The following is a 20694-nucleotide window of genomic DNA, read 5'->3' on the forward strand; positions in this document are numbered from 1 at the left end:
GGGTATCTGTTATTCTATATATAAACCCCCCGAACCCCCCAATTAGATTCCAGCCTGTAACTCACTCCCGGGTATCTGTTATTCTATATATAAACCCCCCGAACCCCTCGATTAGATACCAGCCTGTAACTCACTCCCGGGTATCTGTTATTCTATATATAAACCCCCGAACCCCTCGATTAGATACCAGCCTGTAACTCACTCCCGGGTATCTGTTATTCTATATATAAACCCCTGAACCCTCGATTAGATTCCAGCCTGTAACTCACTCCCGGGGTATCTGTTATTCTATATATAAACCCCCCGAACCCCTGGATTAGATTCCAACCTGTAACTCATTCCCGGGGTATCTGTTATTCTATATATAAACCCCCCGAACACCTCGATTAGATTCCAGTCTGTAACTCACTCCCGGGGTATCTGTTATTCTATATATAAACCCCCCGAACCCACCAATTAGATTCCAACCTGTAACTCACTCCCGGGGTATCTGTTATTCTATATATAAACCCCCCGAACCCCTCGATTAGATTCCGGCCTGTAACTCACTCCCGGGTATCTGTTATTCTATATATAAACCCCCCCGAACCCTTCGATTAGATTCCAGCCTGTAACTCACTCCCGGGGTATCTGTTATTCTATATATAAACCCCCCCGAACCCCTCGATTAGATTCCGGCCTGTAACTCGCTGACTCACAATTTCTATTCGGTGTTCCATAAATTTCACTTTGGAACATAAATGCAACTCAGATGTTCTGCAGAGTTGATCAGTGAGGGATTGTTGAGTGAAACACACAATCACCAGTGAACTTTACCTTTAATATCCAGTTTGTTGTTCAGCTGAGAATACATGGCCTGCCCCTTTAAAGGATTTCCCCTTGCGCAGGGCTGGGGATTTCCAGCTCGATTGTGACGTCGTGGGGGCTGAGACTCCGCCCCCCCCCCCCCCACGCGCCGCCATTGGCCCAGGCGGCGGGCTGCCGGGCGCTGATTGGCGCAAGGCCGCGTCAATCGGGCTGTGGGCGGGAGCCGCTCTCTTCCGGGTTGCTGCTTGGGCCACGCCCCCCCCCCCTGCTGGACTGTGAAGTTTATCGCTGCTGTGAAGTTGTCTCTTGTCTGTGTCTGCTGCCCAACTGAGGGATGTCCAGGGGGCAGACTGGGCAGTAGGTGGGCAAAGGGGCTTGGTAGCCTGCACCAGAGATCCAGGCTGCCAGGAGGGTAGGGCAGAGCAGCCTCACAGTGCCAACCCACACCCCTTCCAGATCAGCCAGCAGAGGCCACAGCAGGTAACGCTTACAGTCTCCACTTCTCTGCTTCCTCTTCTTCCCCTCTGCAATCTCTTGCTGGACATGCGCGGATGCTGTGAGCAGAGAAAGATTTTGCATTGATATAGCGCCTTCCACCAGCACAGGACGTCGCAAAGCGCTTTACAGCCAACAAAGTTACTTTCGGAGTGCAGTCACTGCTGTGCTGTGGGAAAGGCGGCAGCCAACTTGCGCACAGCAAGCTCCCACACACGCAGCAATGTGACCATCGCGGGATGGCAGGGCTGACATGTGAGGAGAGACTGGGTCGACTGGGCCTGTATTCACTGGAGTTTAGAAGGGCGAGAGGGGATCTCGTAGAAACGTATAAAATTCTGCCGGGACGGGACAGGTTAGCTGCGGGAAGAATGTTCCCGATGTTGGGGAAGTCCAGAACCAGGGGGTCACAGTCTAAGGATAAGGGGTAGGCCATTTAGGACCGAGATGAGGAGAAACTTCTTCACTCAGAGAGTGGTGAACCTGTGGAATTCCCTGCCGCAGAGAGTTGTTGAGGCCAGTTCATTGGATATATCCAAGAGGGAGTTAGATACGGACCTTACGGCTAAAGGGATATGGAGAGAAAGCAGGACTGAGGGAATGATCAGCCATGATCTTATTGAATGGTGGTGCAGGCTCGAAGGGCCGAATGGTCTACTCCTGCACCTATTTTCTATGACCAGATAATCTGTTTTTATTATGTTGATTGAGGGATAAATATTGAGCTCAGGGCATCAGGGATAACTCCCGCGCTCTTCTTTGAAATGGTGCCATGAGATCTTTTACGTCCACCTGAGAGAGCAGACGGGGGCCCTCGGTTTAACGTCTCACCCGAAAGACGGCCCCTAGCGACTGTGCGGTGCTCCCTCAGCACTGCGCTGGGCGTGTCGGCCTAGATTTATGGGCTCGAGTCCCTGGAGTGGGACTCCAACCTACAACCTTCTGACTCGGAGGCGATTGTGTTCCCCGCTGAACCACGGCTGACACAAGCGTAAGAGTTCTTCCCGGGATGAGGGAACTTCAGTGACGTGGGATAGACTGGAGAAGCCGGGGTTGTTCTCCTTGGAGCAGAGGAGGTCGAGAGGAGATGTGATCGAGGTGTTCACAATCATGAGGGGTCTGGACAGAGTAGAGTAGAGTAGAGAGAGAAAGTGTTCCAATTGAGGGAAGAGTGGGGAACCAGAGGGGCACAGATTGAAGGTGATTGGTTCTCCTGCCAAAGGCGTTGTAAGAGCAAACACTATTTTTACGCAGCGAGTGGTTAGGATCTGGGAACGCGCTGCCTAGCAGGGAGAGGGAGGTAGACTCGATCGTGGCTTTCAAAAGGGAGTTGGATCAGTAGCTGAAGGAACAAATTGTGCAGGGCTCCGGGGAAAGGGCGGGTGGGGGGGGGGGGGGGGGGGGGGGGGGAGTGGGACTGGCTGTGAGGTGCTCTTGCAGAGAGCCGGCACGGACTCGATGGGCCGAATGGCGGCCTCCTGTGCTGTGACCGTTCGATGAGTCGAGGATTCTGCTGGACCCACTACTTGCGTGGCGTGATGTTTGTGTGTGTGTGTGTGTGTGTGTTGCGGGGGCAGGTGAGATAGGCGTGCGAGGATTTAAACAGAGGGCCACGCCCTTCCTGCTTCCGTGGTTGTTGATCCAGCCAGCAGAGGGTTGACCTCTGCCCGGGGCGTGTGGTTGGGGGGGGCGGGGCTACAATTGGCCTCAGAGCCCTTTGGGATCGAGAAGGGGGTAAAAGTGAAGGAGCACACAACAGTAACGACAACTTGCTTTTCGATGGAGCATTTAACGTCGTAAAACGCCCCACGCAACGCGATCACGCGTAATTTGACACCGAGCCACGTGAGATATTAGGACAGGTGCTTGTTCAAAGAGGTGGGTTTTTAAAAGAGCGTCCTGAAGGAGGAGATAGAGAGGCGGAGAGGTTTAGGGAGGGAGTTCCAGAGCTTGGGGCCCAGGCAACAGAAGGCACGGCCACCGATGGTGGTGCGATTTTAATCAGGGGATGGTCAGGGGGGCAGAATTAGAGGAGCGCAGAGATCTCGGGTGGGGGGGGAAGATGGAATACAATGTCGGAAAGTGTGAGGTCATCCACCTTGGGGGGGAAAAAAAACAGTAAAAGGGAATATTATTTGAATGGGGAGAAATTACAACATGCTGAGGTGCAGAGGGACCTGGGGGTCCTTGTGCATGAATCCCAAAAAAAGTTAGTTTGCAGGTGCAGCAGGTAATCGGGAAGGCGAATGGAATGTTGGCCTTCATTGCGAGAGGGATGGAGTACAAAAGCAGGGAGGTCCTGCTGCAACTGTACAGGGTATTGGTGAGGCCACACCTGGAGTACTGCGTGCAGTTTTGGTCACCTTACTTAAGGAAGGATATACTAGCTTTGGAGGGGGTACAGAGACGATTCACGAGGCTGATTCCGGAGATGAGGGGGTTACCTTATGATGATAGATTGAGCAGACTGGGTCTTTACTCGTTGGAGTTCAGAAGGATGAGGGGTGATCTTATAGAAACATTTAAAATAATGAAAGGGATAGACAAGATAGAGGCAGAGAGGTTGTTTCCACTGGTCGGGGAGACTAGAACTAGGGGGCACGGCCTCAAAATACAGGGGGAGCCAATTTAAAACCGACTTGAGAAGGAATTTCTTCTCCCAGAGGGTTGTGAATCTGTGGAATTCTCTGCCCAAGGAAGCAGTTGAGGCTAGCTCATTGAATGTATTCAAGTCACAGATAGATAGATTTTTAACCAATAAGGGAATTAAGGGTTACGGGGAGCGGGCGGGTAAGTGGAGCTGAGTCCACGGCCAGATCAGCCGTGATCTCGTTGAATGGCGGAGCAGGCTCGAGGGGCTAGATGGCCTACTCCTGTTCCGAATTCTTATGTTCTTGTGGGGCTGGAGGAGATTACAGAGATAGGGAGGGGCGAGGGATTTCTAAACCAGGATGAGAATTTTGAAATTGAGGCGTTGTTGAGGAGAAACGTCTTTACCCAGAGAGGGGTGAGAATGTGGAACTCGCTGCCACAGGGAGGGGTTGAGGCGAATAGTATCGATGTATTTAAGGGGAGGCTGGACAAGCGTATGGGGGAGAAGGGAATAGAGGGTTACGCTGATGGGGTGAGGTGAAGAGTAGTTGGGAGGAGGCTCGAGTGGAGCATCAACCCCGGCACAGATCTGTTGGGCCGAATGGCCGGTTTCCGTGCTGTAAATTCGATGTCATTTATTGGCTGCCAGTGACTTCTGCGGGGTGGGTCAATGGGAAAGGAGGGGAGGTGGGTGGAGGGGAGGTGGGGGGGGAGGCCAGGATCGACCTCCTCCTCGGGGTCCAATACCTACCCCGCCTCGCTGCCTGGGACGGCAGACGAGGAAAGGGGCCGGTTGGACGAGGTACTGGAGCGCGCCCCCAGCCGTCCCCTTCCCTCCCCATCCCGGCTTGGCGGTGAGGGAAGGGAGGAGTCAAGGGAGGGAGGAGTGGCGGAGGAGGGGAGGGATGGAAAGGGCAGAGCGAGGGAAGGAGGAACAGGGGAGGGGAGAAGGGAGCAGGGGAGGGTTCGAGCAGGGGAGGGAGGTGGGCCGGGGAGGGAGCGGGGACGAGCAGGGGTGGGAGGAGGGAGGTGGAGGGAGGAGGGACGTGGGCTGGGGCGGGAGGAGGAGGGATGAATAGGTGAAGACCGGGGATGAAGGAGTACAGAGGGAGGTGGGCCGAGGAGGGAGGAGGGCCGGGGAGGGAGCTGGACGAGCAGGGGTGGGAGGAGGGGATGGGGAGGGAGGGAGGAGGAGGGATGAATAGGTGAAGACCGGGGATGGAGGAGTACAGAGGGAGGAGGGAGGGGCGAGGAAGAAGGTGGGCCGAGGAAGGAGGAGGGACGAGGGCTGGAGAGGGAGGAGGGAGGTGGGCCGGGGAGAGAGTGAGGAGGGGAGGTGGGGGGGACGAGGATAGGAGGGAGGTGGGCTGAGGAGGGAGGAGGGACGAGGGCTGGAGAGGGAGGAGAGGACGAGGGCCAGGGAGGGGGGAGCGAGGAGGGAGATGCGCCAGTGAGGGAGGAGGGCCGGGGAGGGAGGGAGGGAGGAGGGAGATGGGCCAGTGAGGGAGGGAGGGAGGAGGGCCGGGGAGGGAGGGAGGGAGGGAGGTGGGATGATAAACCCTGGGCACGGTTTATGAGACAAACCCGTTGCTGACGGCTGTTTCCTGTTGTAGGATGGAAGTCCCAGAGGGCGTCCCCAGACCGGGGGAAGCCCTGTACATCCTGACCAAGCTGCACACCTGGCCAATGGTAGCCCGGGGCAGCCTGCTGACGGGCAGGGAGCGTTGTCGACGGGCTCGCGAGGGGACCCTGGTCGGGAGCGGCTCGCTGTGGCTCCAGGCCCTCGAGTCAGGCGAGAAACTGCTGGTGGAGGAGCGCAACGTCCGAGAGCTGGACCAGCCGACCTTTGATCTGCTGGAAGCGGTGACCGACCTGGAGGAGCGCTTGACCTTGTCCGCCAACGGCCTCAGGCTGGCCTGGCTCTTCGACCTCCAGATCGGCTCCAGGGTCCACGTGCAGATCACCTCGTCCTCCGAGGAGAAGGCCTTGGGGGTCGTCCGTTACAGAGGGCCCGTCGAGTCATCACGCACCTACTTTGGGATCGAGCTTCTGGTAAGCTTCTCCGGCAATTCGCATTCCTACGCCTGGGCAGGCAGACCGAGAGACACCAGTCAGTGTACAGATATCTCCCTGAGGGAGAGGGGACTGGGAGACACCAGTCAGTGTACAGATATCTCCCTGAGGGAGAGGGACTGAGAGACACCAGTCAGTGTACAGATATCTCCCTGAGGGAGAGGGGACTGAGAGACACCAGTCAGTGTACAGGTATCACCCTGAGGGAGAGGGACTGAGAGACACCAGTCAGTGTACAGATATCTCCCTGAGGGAGAGGGGACTGAGAGACACCAGTCAGTGTACAGATATCTCCCTGAGGGAGAGGGACTGAGAGACACCAGTCAGTGTACAGATATCACCCTGAGGGAGAGGGACTGAGAGACACCAGTCAGTGTACAGATATCTCCCTGAGGGAGAGGGGACTGAGAGACACCAGTCAGTGTACAAATATCTCCCTGAGGGAGAGGGGGACTGAGAGACACCAGTCAGTGTACAGATATCTCCCTGAGGGAGAGGGGACTGAGAGACACCAGTCAGTGTACAGATATCTCCCTGAGGGAGAGGGACTGAGAGACACCAGTCAGTGTACAGATATCTCCCTGAGGGAGAGGGACTGAGAGACACCAGTCAGTGTACAGATATCTCCCTGAGGGAGAGGGGACCGAGAGACACCAGTCAGTGTACAGATATCTCCCTGAGGGAGAGGGGACTGAGAGGCACCAGTCAGTGTACAGATATCTCCCTGAGGGAGAGGGGACTGAGAGACACCAGTCAGTGTACAGATATCTCCCTGAGGGAGAGGGACTGAGAGACACCAGTCAGTGTACAGATATCTCCCTGAGGGAGAGGGACTGAGAGACACCAGTCAGTGTACAGATATCTCCCTGAGGGAGAGGGGACCGAGAGACACCAGTCAGTGTACAGATATCTCCCTGAGGGAGAGGTGACTGAGAGGCACCAGTCAGTGTACAGATATCTCCCTGAGGGAAAGGGACTGAGAGACACCAGTCAGTGTACAGATATCTCCCTGAGGGAGAGGGGACTGAGAGACACCAGTCAGTGTACAGATATCTCCCTGAGGGAGAGGGGACTGAGAGACACCAGTCAGTGTACAGATATCTCCCTGAGGGAGAGGGACTGAGAGACACCAGTCAGTGTACAGATATCTCCCTGAGGGAGAGGGGACTGAGAGACACCAGTCAGTGTACTGATATCTTCCTGAGGGAGAGGGACTGAGAGACACCAGTCAGTGTACAGATATCTCCCTGAGGGAGAGGGACTGAGAGACACCAGTCAGTGTACAGATATCTCCCTGAGGGAGAGGGACTGAGAGACACCAGTCAGTGTACAGATATCTCCCTGAGGGAGAGGGACTGAGAGGCACCAGTCAGTGTACAGATATTTCCCTGAGGGAGAGGGACTGAGAGACACCAGTCAGTGTACAGATATCTCCCTGAGGGAGAGGGACTGAGAGACACCAGTCAGTGTACAGATATCTCCCTGAGGGAGAGGGGACTGAGAGGCACCAGTCAGTGTACAGGTATCTCCCTGAGGGAGAGGGGACTGAGAGACACCAGTCAGTGTACAGATATCTCCCTGAGGGAGAGGGGACTGAGAGACACCAGTCAGTGTACAGATATCTCCCTGAGGGAGAGGGACTGAGAGACACCAGTCAGTGTACAGATATCTCCCTGAGGGAGAGGGACTGAGAGACACCAGTCAGTGTACAGATCTCTCCCTGAGGGAGAGGGACTGAGAGACACCAGTCAGTGTACAGATATCTCCCTGAGGGAGAGGGGACTGAGAGACACCAGTCAGTGTACAGATATCTCCCTGAGGGAGAGGGGACTGAGAGACACCAGTCAGTGTACAGATATCTCCCTGAGGGAGAGGGGACTGAGAGACACCAGTCAGTGCACAGATATCTCCCTGAGGGAGAGGGACTGAGAGACACCAGTCAGTGTACAGGTATCTCCCTGAGGGAGAGGGGACTGAGAGACACCAGTCAGTGTACAGATATCTCCCTGAGGGAGAGGCGACTGAGAGACACCAGTCAGTGTACAGATATCTCCCTGAGGGAGAGGGACTGAGAGACACCAGTCAGTGTACAGATATCTCCCTGAGGGAGAGGGACTGAGAGACACCAGTCAGTGTACAGATATCTCCCTGAGGGAGAGGGGACTGAGAGACGCCAGTCAGTGTACAGATATCTCCCTGAGGGAGAGGGACTGAGAGACACCAGTCAGTGTACAGATATCTCCCTGAGGGAGAGGGACTGAGAGACACCAGTCAGTGTACAGATATCCCCCTGAGGGAGAGGGGACTGAGAGACACCAGTGTACAGGTATCTCCCTGAGGGAGAGGAACTGAGAGACACCAGTCAGTGTACAGATATCTCCCTGAGGGAGAGGGACTGAGAGACACCATTCAGTGTACAGGTATCTCCCTGAGGGAGAGGGACTGAGAGACACCAGTCAGTGTACAGGTATCTCCCTGAGGGAGAGAGAACTGAGAGCCACCAGTCAGTGTACAGATATCTCCCTGAGGGAGAGGGGGACTGAGAGACACCAGTCAGTGTACAGATATCCCCCTGAGGGAGAGGGGACTGAGAGACACCAGTGTACAGGTATCTCCCTGAGGGAGAGGGGACTGAGGGACAACAGTCAGTGTACTGATATCTTCCTGAGGGAGCGGGACTGAGAGACACCAGTCAGTGTACAGATATCTCCCTGAGGGAGAGGGACTGAAAGACACCAGTCAGTGTACAGATATTTCCCTGAGGGAGAGGGGACTGCGAGACACCAGTCAGTGTACAGATATCTCCCTGAGGGAGAGGGGGACTGAGAGACACCAGTCAGTGTACAGGTATCTCCCTGAGGGAGAGGGGACTGAGAGACAACAGTCAGTGTACTGATATCTTCCTGAGGGAGAGGGACTGAGAGACACCAGTCAGTGTACAGATATCTCCCTGAGGGAGAGGGACTGAAAGACACCATCAGTGGACAGAGATCTCCCTGAGGGAGAGGGGACTGAGAGACACCAGTCAGTGTACAGATATCTCTCTGGGAGAGAGGGACTGAGAGACACCAGTCAGTGTACAGATATCTCCGAGGGAGAGGGACTGAGAGACACCAGTCAGTGTACAGGTATCTCCCTGAGGGAGAGAGAACTGAGAGCCACCAGTCAGTGTACAGATATTTCCCTGAGGGAGAGGGGACTGCGAGACACCAGTCAGTGTACAGATATCTCCCTGAGGGAGAGGGGGACTGAGAGACACCAGTCAGTGTACAGATATCCCCCTGAGGGAGAGGGGACTGAGAGACACCAGTGTACAGGTATCTCCCTGAGGGAGAGGGGACTGAGAGACAACAGTCAGTGTACTGATATCTTCCTGAGGGAGCGGGACTGAGAGACACCAGTCAGTGTACAGTTATCTCCCTGAGGGAGAGGGGACTGAGAGAAAACCAGTGTACAGGTATCTCCCTGAGGGAGAGGGATTGAGAGACACCAGTCAATGTACAGATATCTCCCTGAGGGAGAGGGACTGAGAGCCACCAGTCAGTGTACAGATATCTCCCTGAGGGAGAGGGACTGAGAGACACCAGTCAGTGTACAGATCTCTCCCTGAGGGAGAGGGACTGAGAGACACCAGCCAGTGTACAGATCTCTCCCTGAGGGAGAGGGGACTGAGAGACACCAGTCAGTGTACAGATATCTCCCTGAGGGCGAGGGACTGAGAGACACCAGTCAGTGTACAGGTATCTCCCTGAGGGAGAGAGACCGAGAGACACCAGTCAGTGTACAGATATCTCCCTGAGGGAGAGGGACTGAGAGACACCAGTCAGTGTACAGGTACCCTGAGGGATAGGGACTGAGAGACACCAGTCAGTGTACAGATATCTCCCTGAGGGAGAGGGACTGAGAGACACCAGTCAGTGTACAGATATTGCCATGAGGGAGAGGGTCTGAGAGACACCAGTCAGTGTACAGGTATCTCACTGAGGGAGAGGGAATGAGAGACACCAGTCAGTGTACAGATATTGCCCTGAGGGAGAGGGACTGAGAGACACCAGTCAGTGTACAGATATTGCCCTGAGGGAGAGGGACTGAGAGACACCAGTCAGTGTACAGATAGCTACCTGAGTGAGAGGGACTGAGAGACACCAGTCAGTGTACAGATATCTCCCCGAGGGAGAGGGACCGAGAGACACCAGTCAGTGTACAGATATCCCCCTGAGGGAGAGGGACCGAGAGACACCAGTCAGTGTACAGATATCCCCCTGAGGGAGAGGGGACTGAGAGACACCAGTGTACAGGTATCTCCCTGAGGGAGAGGGATTGAGAGACACCAGTCAGTGTACAGATATCTCCCTGAGGGAGAGGGACTGAGAGACACCAGTCAGTGTACAGATATCTCCCTGAGGGAGAGGGACTGAGAGACACCAGTTAGTGTACAGATATCTCCCTGAGGGAGAGGGACTGAGAGACACCAGTCAGCTCGAGGAATAAGATCTTTGCTATTTTGACGTAAAGTTAGCTTGTCAGTTGAGGTCTTTGTTTGTTCCAGTTTCGGGCCTAGATTAATGCCCCACCTACTCTTACAGGGAGCGGCCTCGATGAAAGGCTTCACGGATGGCAGCATCAACGGGAAACGTTTCTTCTGCTGCAAGGAGAACGGAGGAGTCTTCGTGCCCGCCTCGCGGTTGGAGCCTGTGGAGGAGGCCAGAGGGACTGGCTGGGCAGAGGGAGCCCGCCCTCGGGCCGAGCGTGAGGCCCAAGGGCCCGCTCTGGAGTTCGGCAGCCATGTCTTCTTCATGAAAGGCGATTCCCTGCAGTTTGGCCGCGTCCGCTTCTGCGAAGCCTTTCCGGGGCAGGCCGAGAAAGGCATCTTCGTGGGCATCGAGCTGGTGAGAGGTGGGGTGGTGGGGTGGGACATTGCCTCTGGGGGTCCCCGCTGGGATCGCAGTTAGGCCGAGTCAGGCACGGGGGGTCTCCCATCGCGCCTGATTATGGAGCATCGCATCGAATTTACAGCACAGGAACATGAGCAACAGGAGCAGGAGTCGGCCATTCGGCCCCTCGAGCCTGCTCCGCCATTCAATAAGATCATGGCTGATCTGATCATGGACTCAGCTCCACTTCCGCGCCCGCTCCCCATAACCCTTCACTCCCTTATCGCTCAAAAATCTGTCTTATCTCCACCTTAAATATACTCAATGTCCCAGCCTCCACAGCTCTCTGGGGCAGAGAATTCCACAGATTTACAACCCTCTGAGAGAAGAAATTCCTCCTCATCTCAGTTTTAAATGGGCGGCCTCTTAGTCTGAGACTATGCCCCCTAGAGATGTACAGTCTCCCCCACGAGGGGAAACATCCTCTCTGCATCCACCTTGTCAAGCCCCCTCATTATCTTATACGTTTCAATAAGATCACCTCTCATTCTTCTGAACTCCAATGTGTATAGGCTCAACCTGCTCAACCTTTCTTCATATGTCAACCCCCTCATCTCAGGAATCAACCGAGTGAACCTTCTCTGAACAGCCTCCAATGCAAGTATATCCCTCCTTAAGTACAGAGACCAAAACGGCACGCAGTACTCCAGGTGTGGCCTCACCAATACACTGTACAGTTGTAGCAGGACTTCTCTGCTTTTATACTCTATCCCCCTTGCAATATTACTCCCAGCGAGGGTGCGAGTGAGACTAATATTACTCTGTGAGGGGGAGTTACATAGAAACATAGAAAATAGGTGCAGGAGTAGGCCATTCGGCCCTTCGATCCTGCACCGCCATTCAATGAGTTCATGGCTGAACATGCAACTTCAGTACCCCATTCCTGCTTTCTCGCCATACCCCTTGATCCCCCGAGTAGTAAGGACGACATCTAACTCCTTTTTGAATATATTTAGTGAATTGGCCTCAACAACTTTCTGTGGTAGAGAATTCCACAGGTTCACCACTCTCTGGGTGAAGAAGTTTCTCCTCATCTCGGTCCTAAATGGCTTACCCCTTATCCTTAGACTGTGACCCCTGGTTCTGGACTTCCCCAACATTGGGAACATTCTTCCTGCATCTAACCTGCCTAAACCCGTCAGAATTTTAAACGTTTCTATGAGATCCCCTCTCATTCTTCTGAACTCCAGTGAATACAAGCCCAGTTGATCCAGTCTCTCCTCATATGTCAGTCCTGCCATCCCGGGAATCAGTCTGGTGAACCTTCGCTGCACTCCCTCAATAGCAAGAATGTCCTTCCTCAGGTTAGGAGACCAAAACTGTACACAATACTCCACGTGTGGCCTCACCAAGGCCCTATACAACTGTTGCAACATCTCCCTGCCCCTGTACTTAAATCCCCTCGCTATGAAGGCCAACATGCCATTTGCTTTCTTAACCGCCTGCTGTACCTGCATGCCAACCTTCAATGACTGATGTACCATGACACCCAGGCCTTGTTGCACCTCCCCTTTTCCTAATCTGCCGCCATTCAGACAATAGTCTGTCTCTCTGTTTTTACCACCAAAGTGGATAACCTCACATTTATTGTTGGGGAGTGATATCACGGAATGAGGGAGTGGACTCTCTCTGACCTGTTTTTTTTCTTTTCTATCTCCTGCATTAGGACAATGCTGTTGGCAATTGGGATGGCTGTTTCAACGGCCAACAGTTGTGCACTTTTACGGACCGTGAGCACGGAATCTACCAGCCTCTTGACCAGGTGCATCTCGGTAAGACCCAGTTGTGCAGAATGTCGCAAAGGGTATGGGGGCTGGGGAATTGGCGGTGAGGTAGGAGATTGACTCGAATAGCCTCCCGGTTCCCGCCCCCCCCCCCCCCCAGCGTGCAGTCAACCGTGGCGCGTTCGGGCGATGGCTTTCCGCGCCCCACCTCACCCACGTGTCCCCGTCTTTGCATTTCTTGCAAGTTTCAACAGGATATTCAACCGTGGGGGGGATTGAGGGTGGGTGGGTGGGTGGGGGGGGGGGCGTGCGCGAGGTCGGAGTTGCAGCCCACCCCGATCCCGTTCCCAACCCCAAACACCTCCCCCCCCCCCCCCCCCACCCACAACCACGTTCTGTATAACAACTTGTATTATATAGCGCCTTTAATGTAGCGAAAGGTCCCAAGTCACTTCACAGGAGTACTTACGAGATTACAAAATTTGACACCGCACCGCCTAAGTAGAAATTAGGGCAGGTGAGCAAAAGCTGGGTCAAAGAGGTCAGTTTTAAGGAGCATCTTGAAGGAGGAGAGAGAGGTAGAGAGGTGGAGAGGTTTAGGGAGGGAGTTCCAGAGCTTGGGGCCCAGGCAACAGAAGGCACGGCCAGCGATGGTGGAGCGATTATAATCAGGGGATGCTCAGGAGGGCAGAATTAGAGGAGTGCAGACATCTCGGGGGAGGTTGTGGGGCTGGAGGAGATTACAGAGATAGGGAGGGGGCGAGGGCCATGGAGGGATTTGTAAACAAGGATGAGAATTTTGAAATCGAGGCGTTGCTTAACCGGGAGCCAATGTAGGTCAGCGAGCACAGGGGGTGATGGGTGAGGGGAACTCGGTGTGAGTTAGGACACGGGGCAGCGAGCACAGAGGGTGATGGGTGAGGGGAACTCGGTGTGAGTTAGGACACGGGGCAGCGAGCACAGGGGGTGATGGGTGAGGGGAACTCGGTGTGAGTTAGGACACGGGGCAGCGAGCACATGGGGTGATGGGTGAGTGGGACTTGGTGTGAGTTAGGACACGGGGGCAGTGAGCACAGGGGGTGATGGGTGAGCGGGACTTGGTGTGAGTTAGGACACGGGGGCAGCGAGCACAGGGGGTGATGGGTGAGGGGAACTCTGTGTGAGTTAGGACACGGGGCAGCGAGCACATGGGGTGATGGGTGAGTGGGACTTGGTGTGAGTTAGGACACGGGGGCAGTGAGCACAGGGGGTGATGGGTGAGCGGGACTTGGTGTGAGTTAGGACATGGGGCAGTGAGCACAGGGAGTGATGGGTGAGTGGGACTTGGTGTGAGTTAGGACACGGGGCAGCGAGCACAGGGGGTGATGGGTGAGCGGGACTTGGTGTGAGTTAGGACACGGGGCAGCGAGCACAGGGGGTGATGGGTGAGCGGGACTTGTTGTGAGTTAGGACACGGGGGCAGTGAGCACGGGGGGGTGATGGGTGAGTGGGACTCGGTGCGAGTTAGGACACGGGGCAGTGAGCACAGGGTGATGGGTGAGCGGGACTTGGTGCGAGTTAGGACACGGGCTGCTGAGTTTTTGGATCACCTGTGTTATGAATACAACACCATGTAACATAGAAACATACATAGAAAATAGGTGCAGGAATAGGCCATTCAGCCCTTCGAGCCAGCACCACCATTCAATATGATCATGGCTGATCATTCCTTCAGTACCCCTTTCCTGCTTTCTCTCCATACCCCTTGATCCCTTTAGCCGTAAGGGCCATATCTAACTCCCCATTGAATATATCCAATGAACTGGCATCAACAACTCTCTGCGGCAGGGAATTCCACAGGTTAACAACTCTCTGAGTGAAGAAATTTCTCCTCATCTCAAAATGGCTTACCCCTTATCCTTAGACTATGTCCCCTGGTTCTGGACATCCCCAACATCGGGAACATTCTTCCTGCATCTAACCTGTCCAGTCCTGTCAGAATTTTATATGTTTCTATGAGATCCCCTCTCATCCTTCTAAACTCCAGTGAATACAGGCCCAGTCGAACCAGTGTCTCCTCATATGTCAGTCCTGCCATCCTGGGAATCAGTCTGGTGAACCTTCGCTGCACTCCCTCAATAGCAAGAACATCCTTCCTCAGATTAGGAGACCAAAACTGTACACAATATTCCAGGTGAGGCCTCACCAAGGCCCTGTACAACTGCAGTAAGACCTCCCTGCTCCTATACTCAAATCCCCTCGCTATGAAGGCCAACATGCCATTTGCCTTCTTCACCACCTGCTGTAACTGCATGTTAACTTTCAATGACTGATGTACCATGACACCCAGGTCTCGCTGCACCTCCCCTTTTCCTAATCTGCCGCCATTCAGATAATATTCTGCCTTCGTGTTTTTGCCCCCAAAGTGGATAACCTCACATTTATCCACATTATACTGCATCTGCCATGCATTTGCCCACTCACCTAACCTGTCCAATTCACCCTGCAGCCTCTTAGCATCCTCCTCACAGCTCACACCGCCACCCAGCTTAGTGTCATCTGCAAACTTGGGGATATTACATTCTATTCCCTCATCCAAATCATTAATGTATATTGTAAATAGCTGGGGTTCCAGCACTGAGCCCTGCGGCACCCCACTAGTCACTGCCTGCCATTCTGAAAAGGACCCGTTTATCCCGACTCTCTGCTTCCTGTCTGCCAACCAGTTCTCTATCCACGTCAATACATTACCCCCAATACCATGTGCTTTAATTTTGCACACCAATCTCTTGTGTGGGACCTTTTGAAAGGTCAAATACACCACATCCATTGGTTCTCCCTTGTCCACTCTACTAGTTACATCCTCAAAAAATTCTAGAAGATTTGTCAAGCAGGACTTCCCTTTCATAAATCCATGCTGACTTGGGCTGATCCCGTCACTAGTTTCTAAATGTACCGTTATTTCATCTTTAATAATTGGTTCCAACATTTTCCCCACTACTGATGTCCGGCTAACCGGTCTATAATTACCCGTTTTCTCTCTCCCTCCTTTCTTTAAAAAGTGGTGTTACATTAGCTACCCTCCAGTCCATAGGAACCGATCCAGAGTCAATAGTCTGTTGGAAAATGATCACCAATGCATCCACTATTTCTAGGGCCACTTCCTTAAGTACTCTGGGATGCAGACTATCAGGTCCCGGGGATTTATCGGCTTTCAATCCCATCAATTTCCCGAACACAATTTCCCGCCTAATAAGGATTTCCTTCAGTTCCTCCTTCTCACTAGACCCTCGGTCCGCTAGTACTTCCGGAAGGTTATTTGTGTCTTCCTTCGTGAAGACAGAACCAAAGTACTTGTTTAACTGGTCCGCCATTCCTTTGTTCCCCGTTATAAATTCACCTGAATCTGACTGCAAGGGACCTACGTTTGTTTTCACTAATCTTTTTCTCTTCACATATCTATAGAAGCTTTTGCAGTCAGTTTTTATGTTCCCAGCAAGCTTCCTCTCATACTCTATTTTCCCCCTCTTAATTAAACCCTTAGTCCTCCTCTGCTGTATGACAAAATTCTCCCAGTACACAGGTTTGTTGCTTTTTCTGGCCAATTTATATGCCTTTTCCTTGGATTTCTCTCTTAATTTCCCTTGTTAGCCACGGTTGAGCCACCTTCCCCGTTTTATTTTTACTCCAGACAGGGATGTACAATTGTTGCAGTTCATCCATGTGATCTTTAAATGTTGTGCCACCTGAGGGCGTATCTGTTGGAGTCCCAAGGGATCCCAACATCCCTTGGGAGCACTGCATATAAGCAGGTCTCCCATGCTTTGCCAGCACTCTGGAGTCAGAAGAAAGAGGCTAAGGTCACACTTACTCAAGTCTACAGTACTCCGTCACATTGCTTTATTTGAGACATAACAACCTCTGGTTTACATCGGGTAGAATGTGGGAGGTCAGCCAGGAGTGCGTTGGAATAGTCAAGACTAGAGGTCACAAAGGCACGGGTGGACATCCAACCGAGAGGGCAGACGAGGGCCTCAGTTTAACGTCTCACCCCCCCCCCAAAAAAACAGCACCTCTGACAATGCAGCAATCCTCCAGTACTGACAGCGGAGAGAATCAGCCCCGGTTTATGAGACTCCAGTCACCGGAGTGGGGCATTTGAACCGACTAACCCAAGAGGCAAAAGGTGGAACCCACTGACACTCATTTGAGCCGGGGTCCGAGGGGGGTGGGGTCAGAGGTCAGCTTTGACGTTTTTTTTTGTTTGAAAAGTCTGCTTTGATCTGTTGCCCGTGCTCAGTCTGCTGTGCTTTCCTTCCAAGTGGCAGTGGCTCCCAGCTCCGACCAATCTCCGAACGAGGTCACCTTCACGCCCCGGGGTGCAAGCGACAAGGAACCACAGAACAAGCCGTGGGGTAGGTTAGCGCAGGGGCGGGGGGGCGGGGGACGTGTTGGATTCAAGACCAATGTGTTGCCGATTAACTCCTTTTTTTTTTTTTAAAGCGCCCTCCCCGACTTCTGCGGAACGTGTTTGCATTTCGGGAAGGTTTTTTGAGGCCTTGGAGAAGCTGCATAGAGGTTGGAATAGAATGTTTACGGGGATGAGGGGACTTCAGAGAGACTGGAGTATCTGGGTTTGTCCTGCTTAGAGTAGAGAAGGTTAACGCAGGATTACATACAAAAACTTATATTTATACAGCGCCTTCAACAGATTGAAATGTCCCAATGATCTTCACGGCAGTGTTATAAGACAAAACGAATGCATTTCACACCAAGCCACGTCAGAACAAATAAGGGCAGGGTGACCAAAAAGCTGGGTCAAAGAGGTAGGTTTTAAGGAGCGTCTTGAAGGCGGAAAGAGAGGTCGAGAGGTTTGGGGAGGGAGTTCCAGAGCTTGGAGCCCAGGCAACAGAAGGCACGGCCACCGATGGTGGAGCGATTATAATCAGGGATGCTCAGGGGGGCAGAATTAGAGGAGCGCAGACATCTCGGGGGGGTTGTGGGGCTGGAGGAGATTACAGAGATAGGGAGGGGGCGAGGGCCATGGAGGGATTTGTAAACAAGGATGAGAAATTTGAAATCGAGGCATTGCTTAACCGGGAGCCAATGTAGGTCAGCGAGCACAGTGGGTGATGGGTGAGCGGGACTTGGTGCGAGTTAGGACACGGGGCAGCGAGCACAGGAGGTGATGAGTGAGCGGGACTTGGTGCGAGTTAGGACACGGGGCAGTGAGCACAGGGGGTGATGGGTGAGCGGGACTCGGTGCGAGTTAGGACACGGGGCAGTGAGCACAGGGGGTGATGGGTGAGCGGGACTCGGTGTGAGTTAGGACACGGGGCAGCGAGCACAGGGGGTGATGGGTGAGCGGGACTTGGTGCGAGTTAGAACACGGGTCAGCGAGCACAGGAGGTGATGAGTGAGCGGGACTTGGTGCGAGTTAGGGCACGGGGCAGCGAGCACAGGAGGTGATGAGTGAGCGGGACTTGGTGCGAGTTAGGACACGGGGCAGCGAGCACAGGGGGTGATGGGTGAGCGGGACTCGGTGCGAGTTAGGACACGGGGGCAGAGAGCACAGGGGGTGATGGGTGAGCGGGACTTGGTGCGAGTTAGGACACGGGGCAGCGAGCACAGGGGGTGATGGGTGAGCGGGACTTGGTGCGAGTTAGAACACGGGTCAGCGAGCACAGGGGGTGGTGGGTGAGCGGGACTTGGTGCGAGTTAGGACACGGGGCAGTGAGCACAGGGGGTGATGGGTGAGCGGGACTTGGTGCGAGTTAGAACACGGGGCAGCGAGCACAGGAGGTGATGGGTGAGCGGGACTCGGTGCGAGTTAGGACACGGGGCAGCGAGCACAGGGGGTGATGGGTGAGCGGGACTTGGTGCGAGTTAGGACACGGGGCAGCGAGCACAGGGGGTGATGGGTGAGCGGGACTGGGTGCGAGTTAGGACACGGGGCAGAGAGCACAGGGGGTGATGGGTGAGCGGGACTGGGTGCGAGTTAGGACACGGGGCAGCGAGCACAGGGGGTGATGGTTGAGCGGGACTGGGTGCGAGTTAGGACACTGGGCAGTGAGCACAGGGGGTGATGGGTGAGCGGGACTCGGTGCGAGTTAGGACACGGGGGCAGCCGAGTTTTGGATCACCTCTCGTTTACGTCGGGTAGAATGTGGGAGGCCGACCAGGAGTGCGTTGGAATAGTCAAGTCTAGAGGTAACAAAGGCATGGATGAGGGCTTCAGTGGATGAGCTGAGGCAGGGGGCGGAGACGGGCGATGTTACAGAGGTGGAAACAGGCGGTTTTAGTTATACTGTGGATATGTGGCCGGAAGCTCATTTCGGGGTCAAATACGACACCTGGGTGGCGAACAGTCTGGTTCAGCCTCAGACAGGAGTCGGGGAGAGGGATGGAGTCGGCGGCTGGGGAACGGGTGTTTGTGGCAGGGGACCAGAGACAATGGCCTCGGTCTTCCCGATATTCAACTGGAGAACGTTCCTGCTTATCCAGAACTGGATGTGGGACCAGCAGTCTGACAATTGAGAGACCGAGGAGGGGTGGAGAGAAGGGGGTGGTGAGGTAGAGCTGGGTGTCGTCAGCGTACATGTGGAAACTGAGGCTGTGTTTTCGGACGATGTCGCCAAGGGGCAGCATGTGGATGGGAGATGGGAGGGGGCCAAGGATAGATCCTGGGGGGACACCAGAGGTAACGATGAGGAGGTGGGAAGAGAAACTACTGCAGGAGATTTTCTGGCTACGATTAGAGAGATAAAAATGGAACCAGGCGAGTTTCCTCTTGGCTAAAATTCTCCAGTCCCGGCAACACCCTCACAAATCTCCTCTGTACCCTCTCTGGTGCAATCACTCCCTTCCTGTAATGCGGTGACCAGAACTGTGCACGCAGTACTCCAGCTGTGGCCCAACCAGTGTTTTACACAGTTCACGTATAACCTCCCTGCTCTTGTATTCCGTGCCTTTTTTTTTTTTTTAAATCCCGCCCTGTTCCAAGGTGGTGGCCAGTGACCTCGCTGACCCGGATGGCCGGGCCTGTCAGCGCGGGGCGAACACGGGGCCTGTGGGCCTCTTTTATTCGGGGCCCGAGGCCTACCCCGGGTGTTTCTGACACTTCTCAGCCCCACCCGCGGATCCAGTTAAGCTCCGCACCACGTGGGACGACTAGGAACGCATACGTTTGAAGGAAATGGAAGTTCCCGGTATCGACATCTCTTTCCGTCGACGTGACCTGAAAACCGAGGGCCCCTGTCTGCCCCTTCGGGTGGACGTGAATATTCCCACGGCCATTGTGCCGAAGGAGAGCAGGAGCGAGTTTCCCCCCCCCCCCCCCCATTGCCGGTGTCCTGGGGCCAATATTTAACCCTCAACCAGCACCTTAAAAACAACTGATCAGGTCATTTATCACGTTGCTGTTTGTGGGATCTTGCTGTGCACAGCTTGGTAACCACGTTTGGTAACCAGAGGATTGGCTAACGAACAGAAAACAGAGGGTCGCGATAAATGGTTCATTCTCGGGTTGGCAACCAGTAACCAGTGGGGTGCCGCAGGGATCAGTGCTGGGGCCCCAACTATTTACAATCTATATTAACGACTTGGAAGAAGGGACTGAGTGTAACGTAGTCAAGTTTGCTGACGATACAAAGATGGGGGGAAAAGCAATGTGTGAGGAGGACACACAAAATCTGCAAAAGGACACAGACAGGCTAAGTGAGTGGGCAAAAATTTGGCAGATGGAGTATAATGTTGGAAAGTGTGAGGTCATGCACTTTGACAGAAAAAAATCAAAGAGCAAGTTATTATTAAATGGAGAAAGATTGCAAAGTGCTGCAGTACAGCGGGACCTGGGGGTACTTGTGCATGAAACACAAAAGGTTAGTCTGCAGGTACAGCAAGTGATCAGGAAGGCCAATGGAATCTTGGCCTTTATTGCAAAGGGGATGGAGTATAAAAGCAGGGAAGTCTTGTTACAGTTATACAGGGTATTGGTGAGGCCACACCTGGAGTACTGCGTGCAGTTTTGGTTTCCATATTTACGAAAGGATATACTTTGCTTTGGAGGCAGTTCAGAGAAGGTTCACTCG

General features: G+C 53.9%; 1 protein-coding gene across 2 annotated transcripts in view; it reads left to right on the plus strand.

The window, feature by feature from the left end:
- The first annotated feature begins 1080 nt into the window (after nucleotides 1-1080).
- LOC139235607 (ubiquitin carboxyl-terminal hydrolase CYLD-like) overlaps nucleotides 1081-20694 on the plus strand; it is a 58448-nt gene continuing 38834 nt past the window's right edge. For both annotated transcript variants that reach the window (XM_070866645.1, XM_070866646.1), the window contains exons 1-5: nucleotides 1081-1287; nucleotides 5508-5946; nucleotides 10554-10856; nucleotides 12568-12673; nucleotides 16927-17019. In XM_070866645.1, the coding sequence (XP_070722746.1) occupies nucleotides 5509-5946; nucleotides 10554-10856; nucleotides 12568-12673; nucleotides 16927-17019 (940 nt within the window). In that variant the 5' untranslated portion in view covers nucleotides 1081-1287; nucleotide 5508. The remainder of the gene's footprint in view (nucleotides 1288-5507; nucleotides 5947-10553; nucleotides 10857-12567; nucleotides 12674-16926; nucleotides 17020-20694) is intronic.

Source organism: Pristiophorus japonicus, chromosome 23 (genome assembly GCF_044704955.1).
Source record: "Pristiophorus japonicus isolate sPriJap1 chromosome 23, sPriJap1.hap1, whole genome shotgun sequence".
NCBI lineage: Eukaryota > Metazoa > Chordata > Chondrichthyes > Pristiophoridae > Pristiophorus > Pristiophorus japonicus.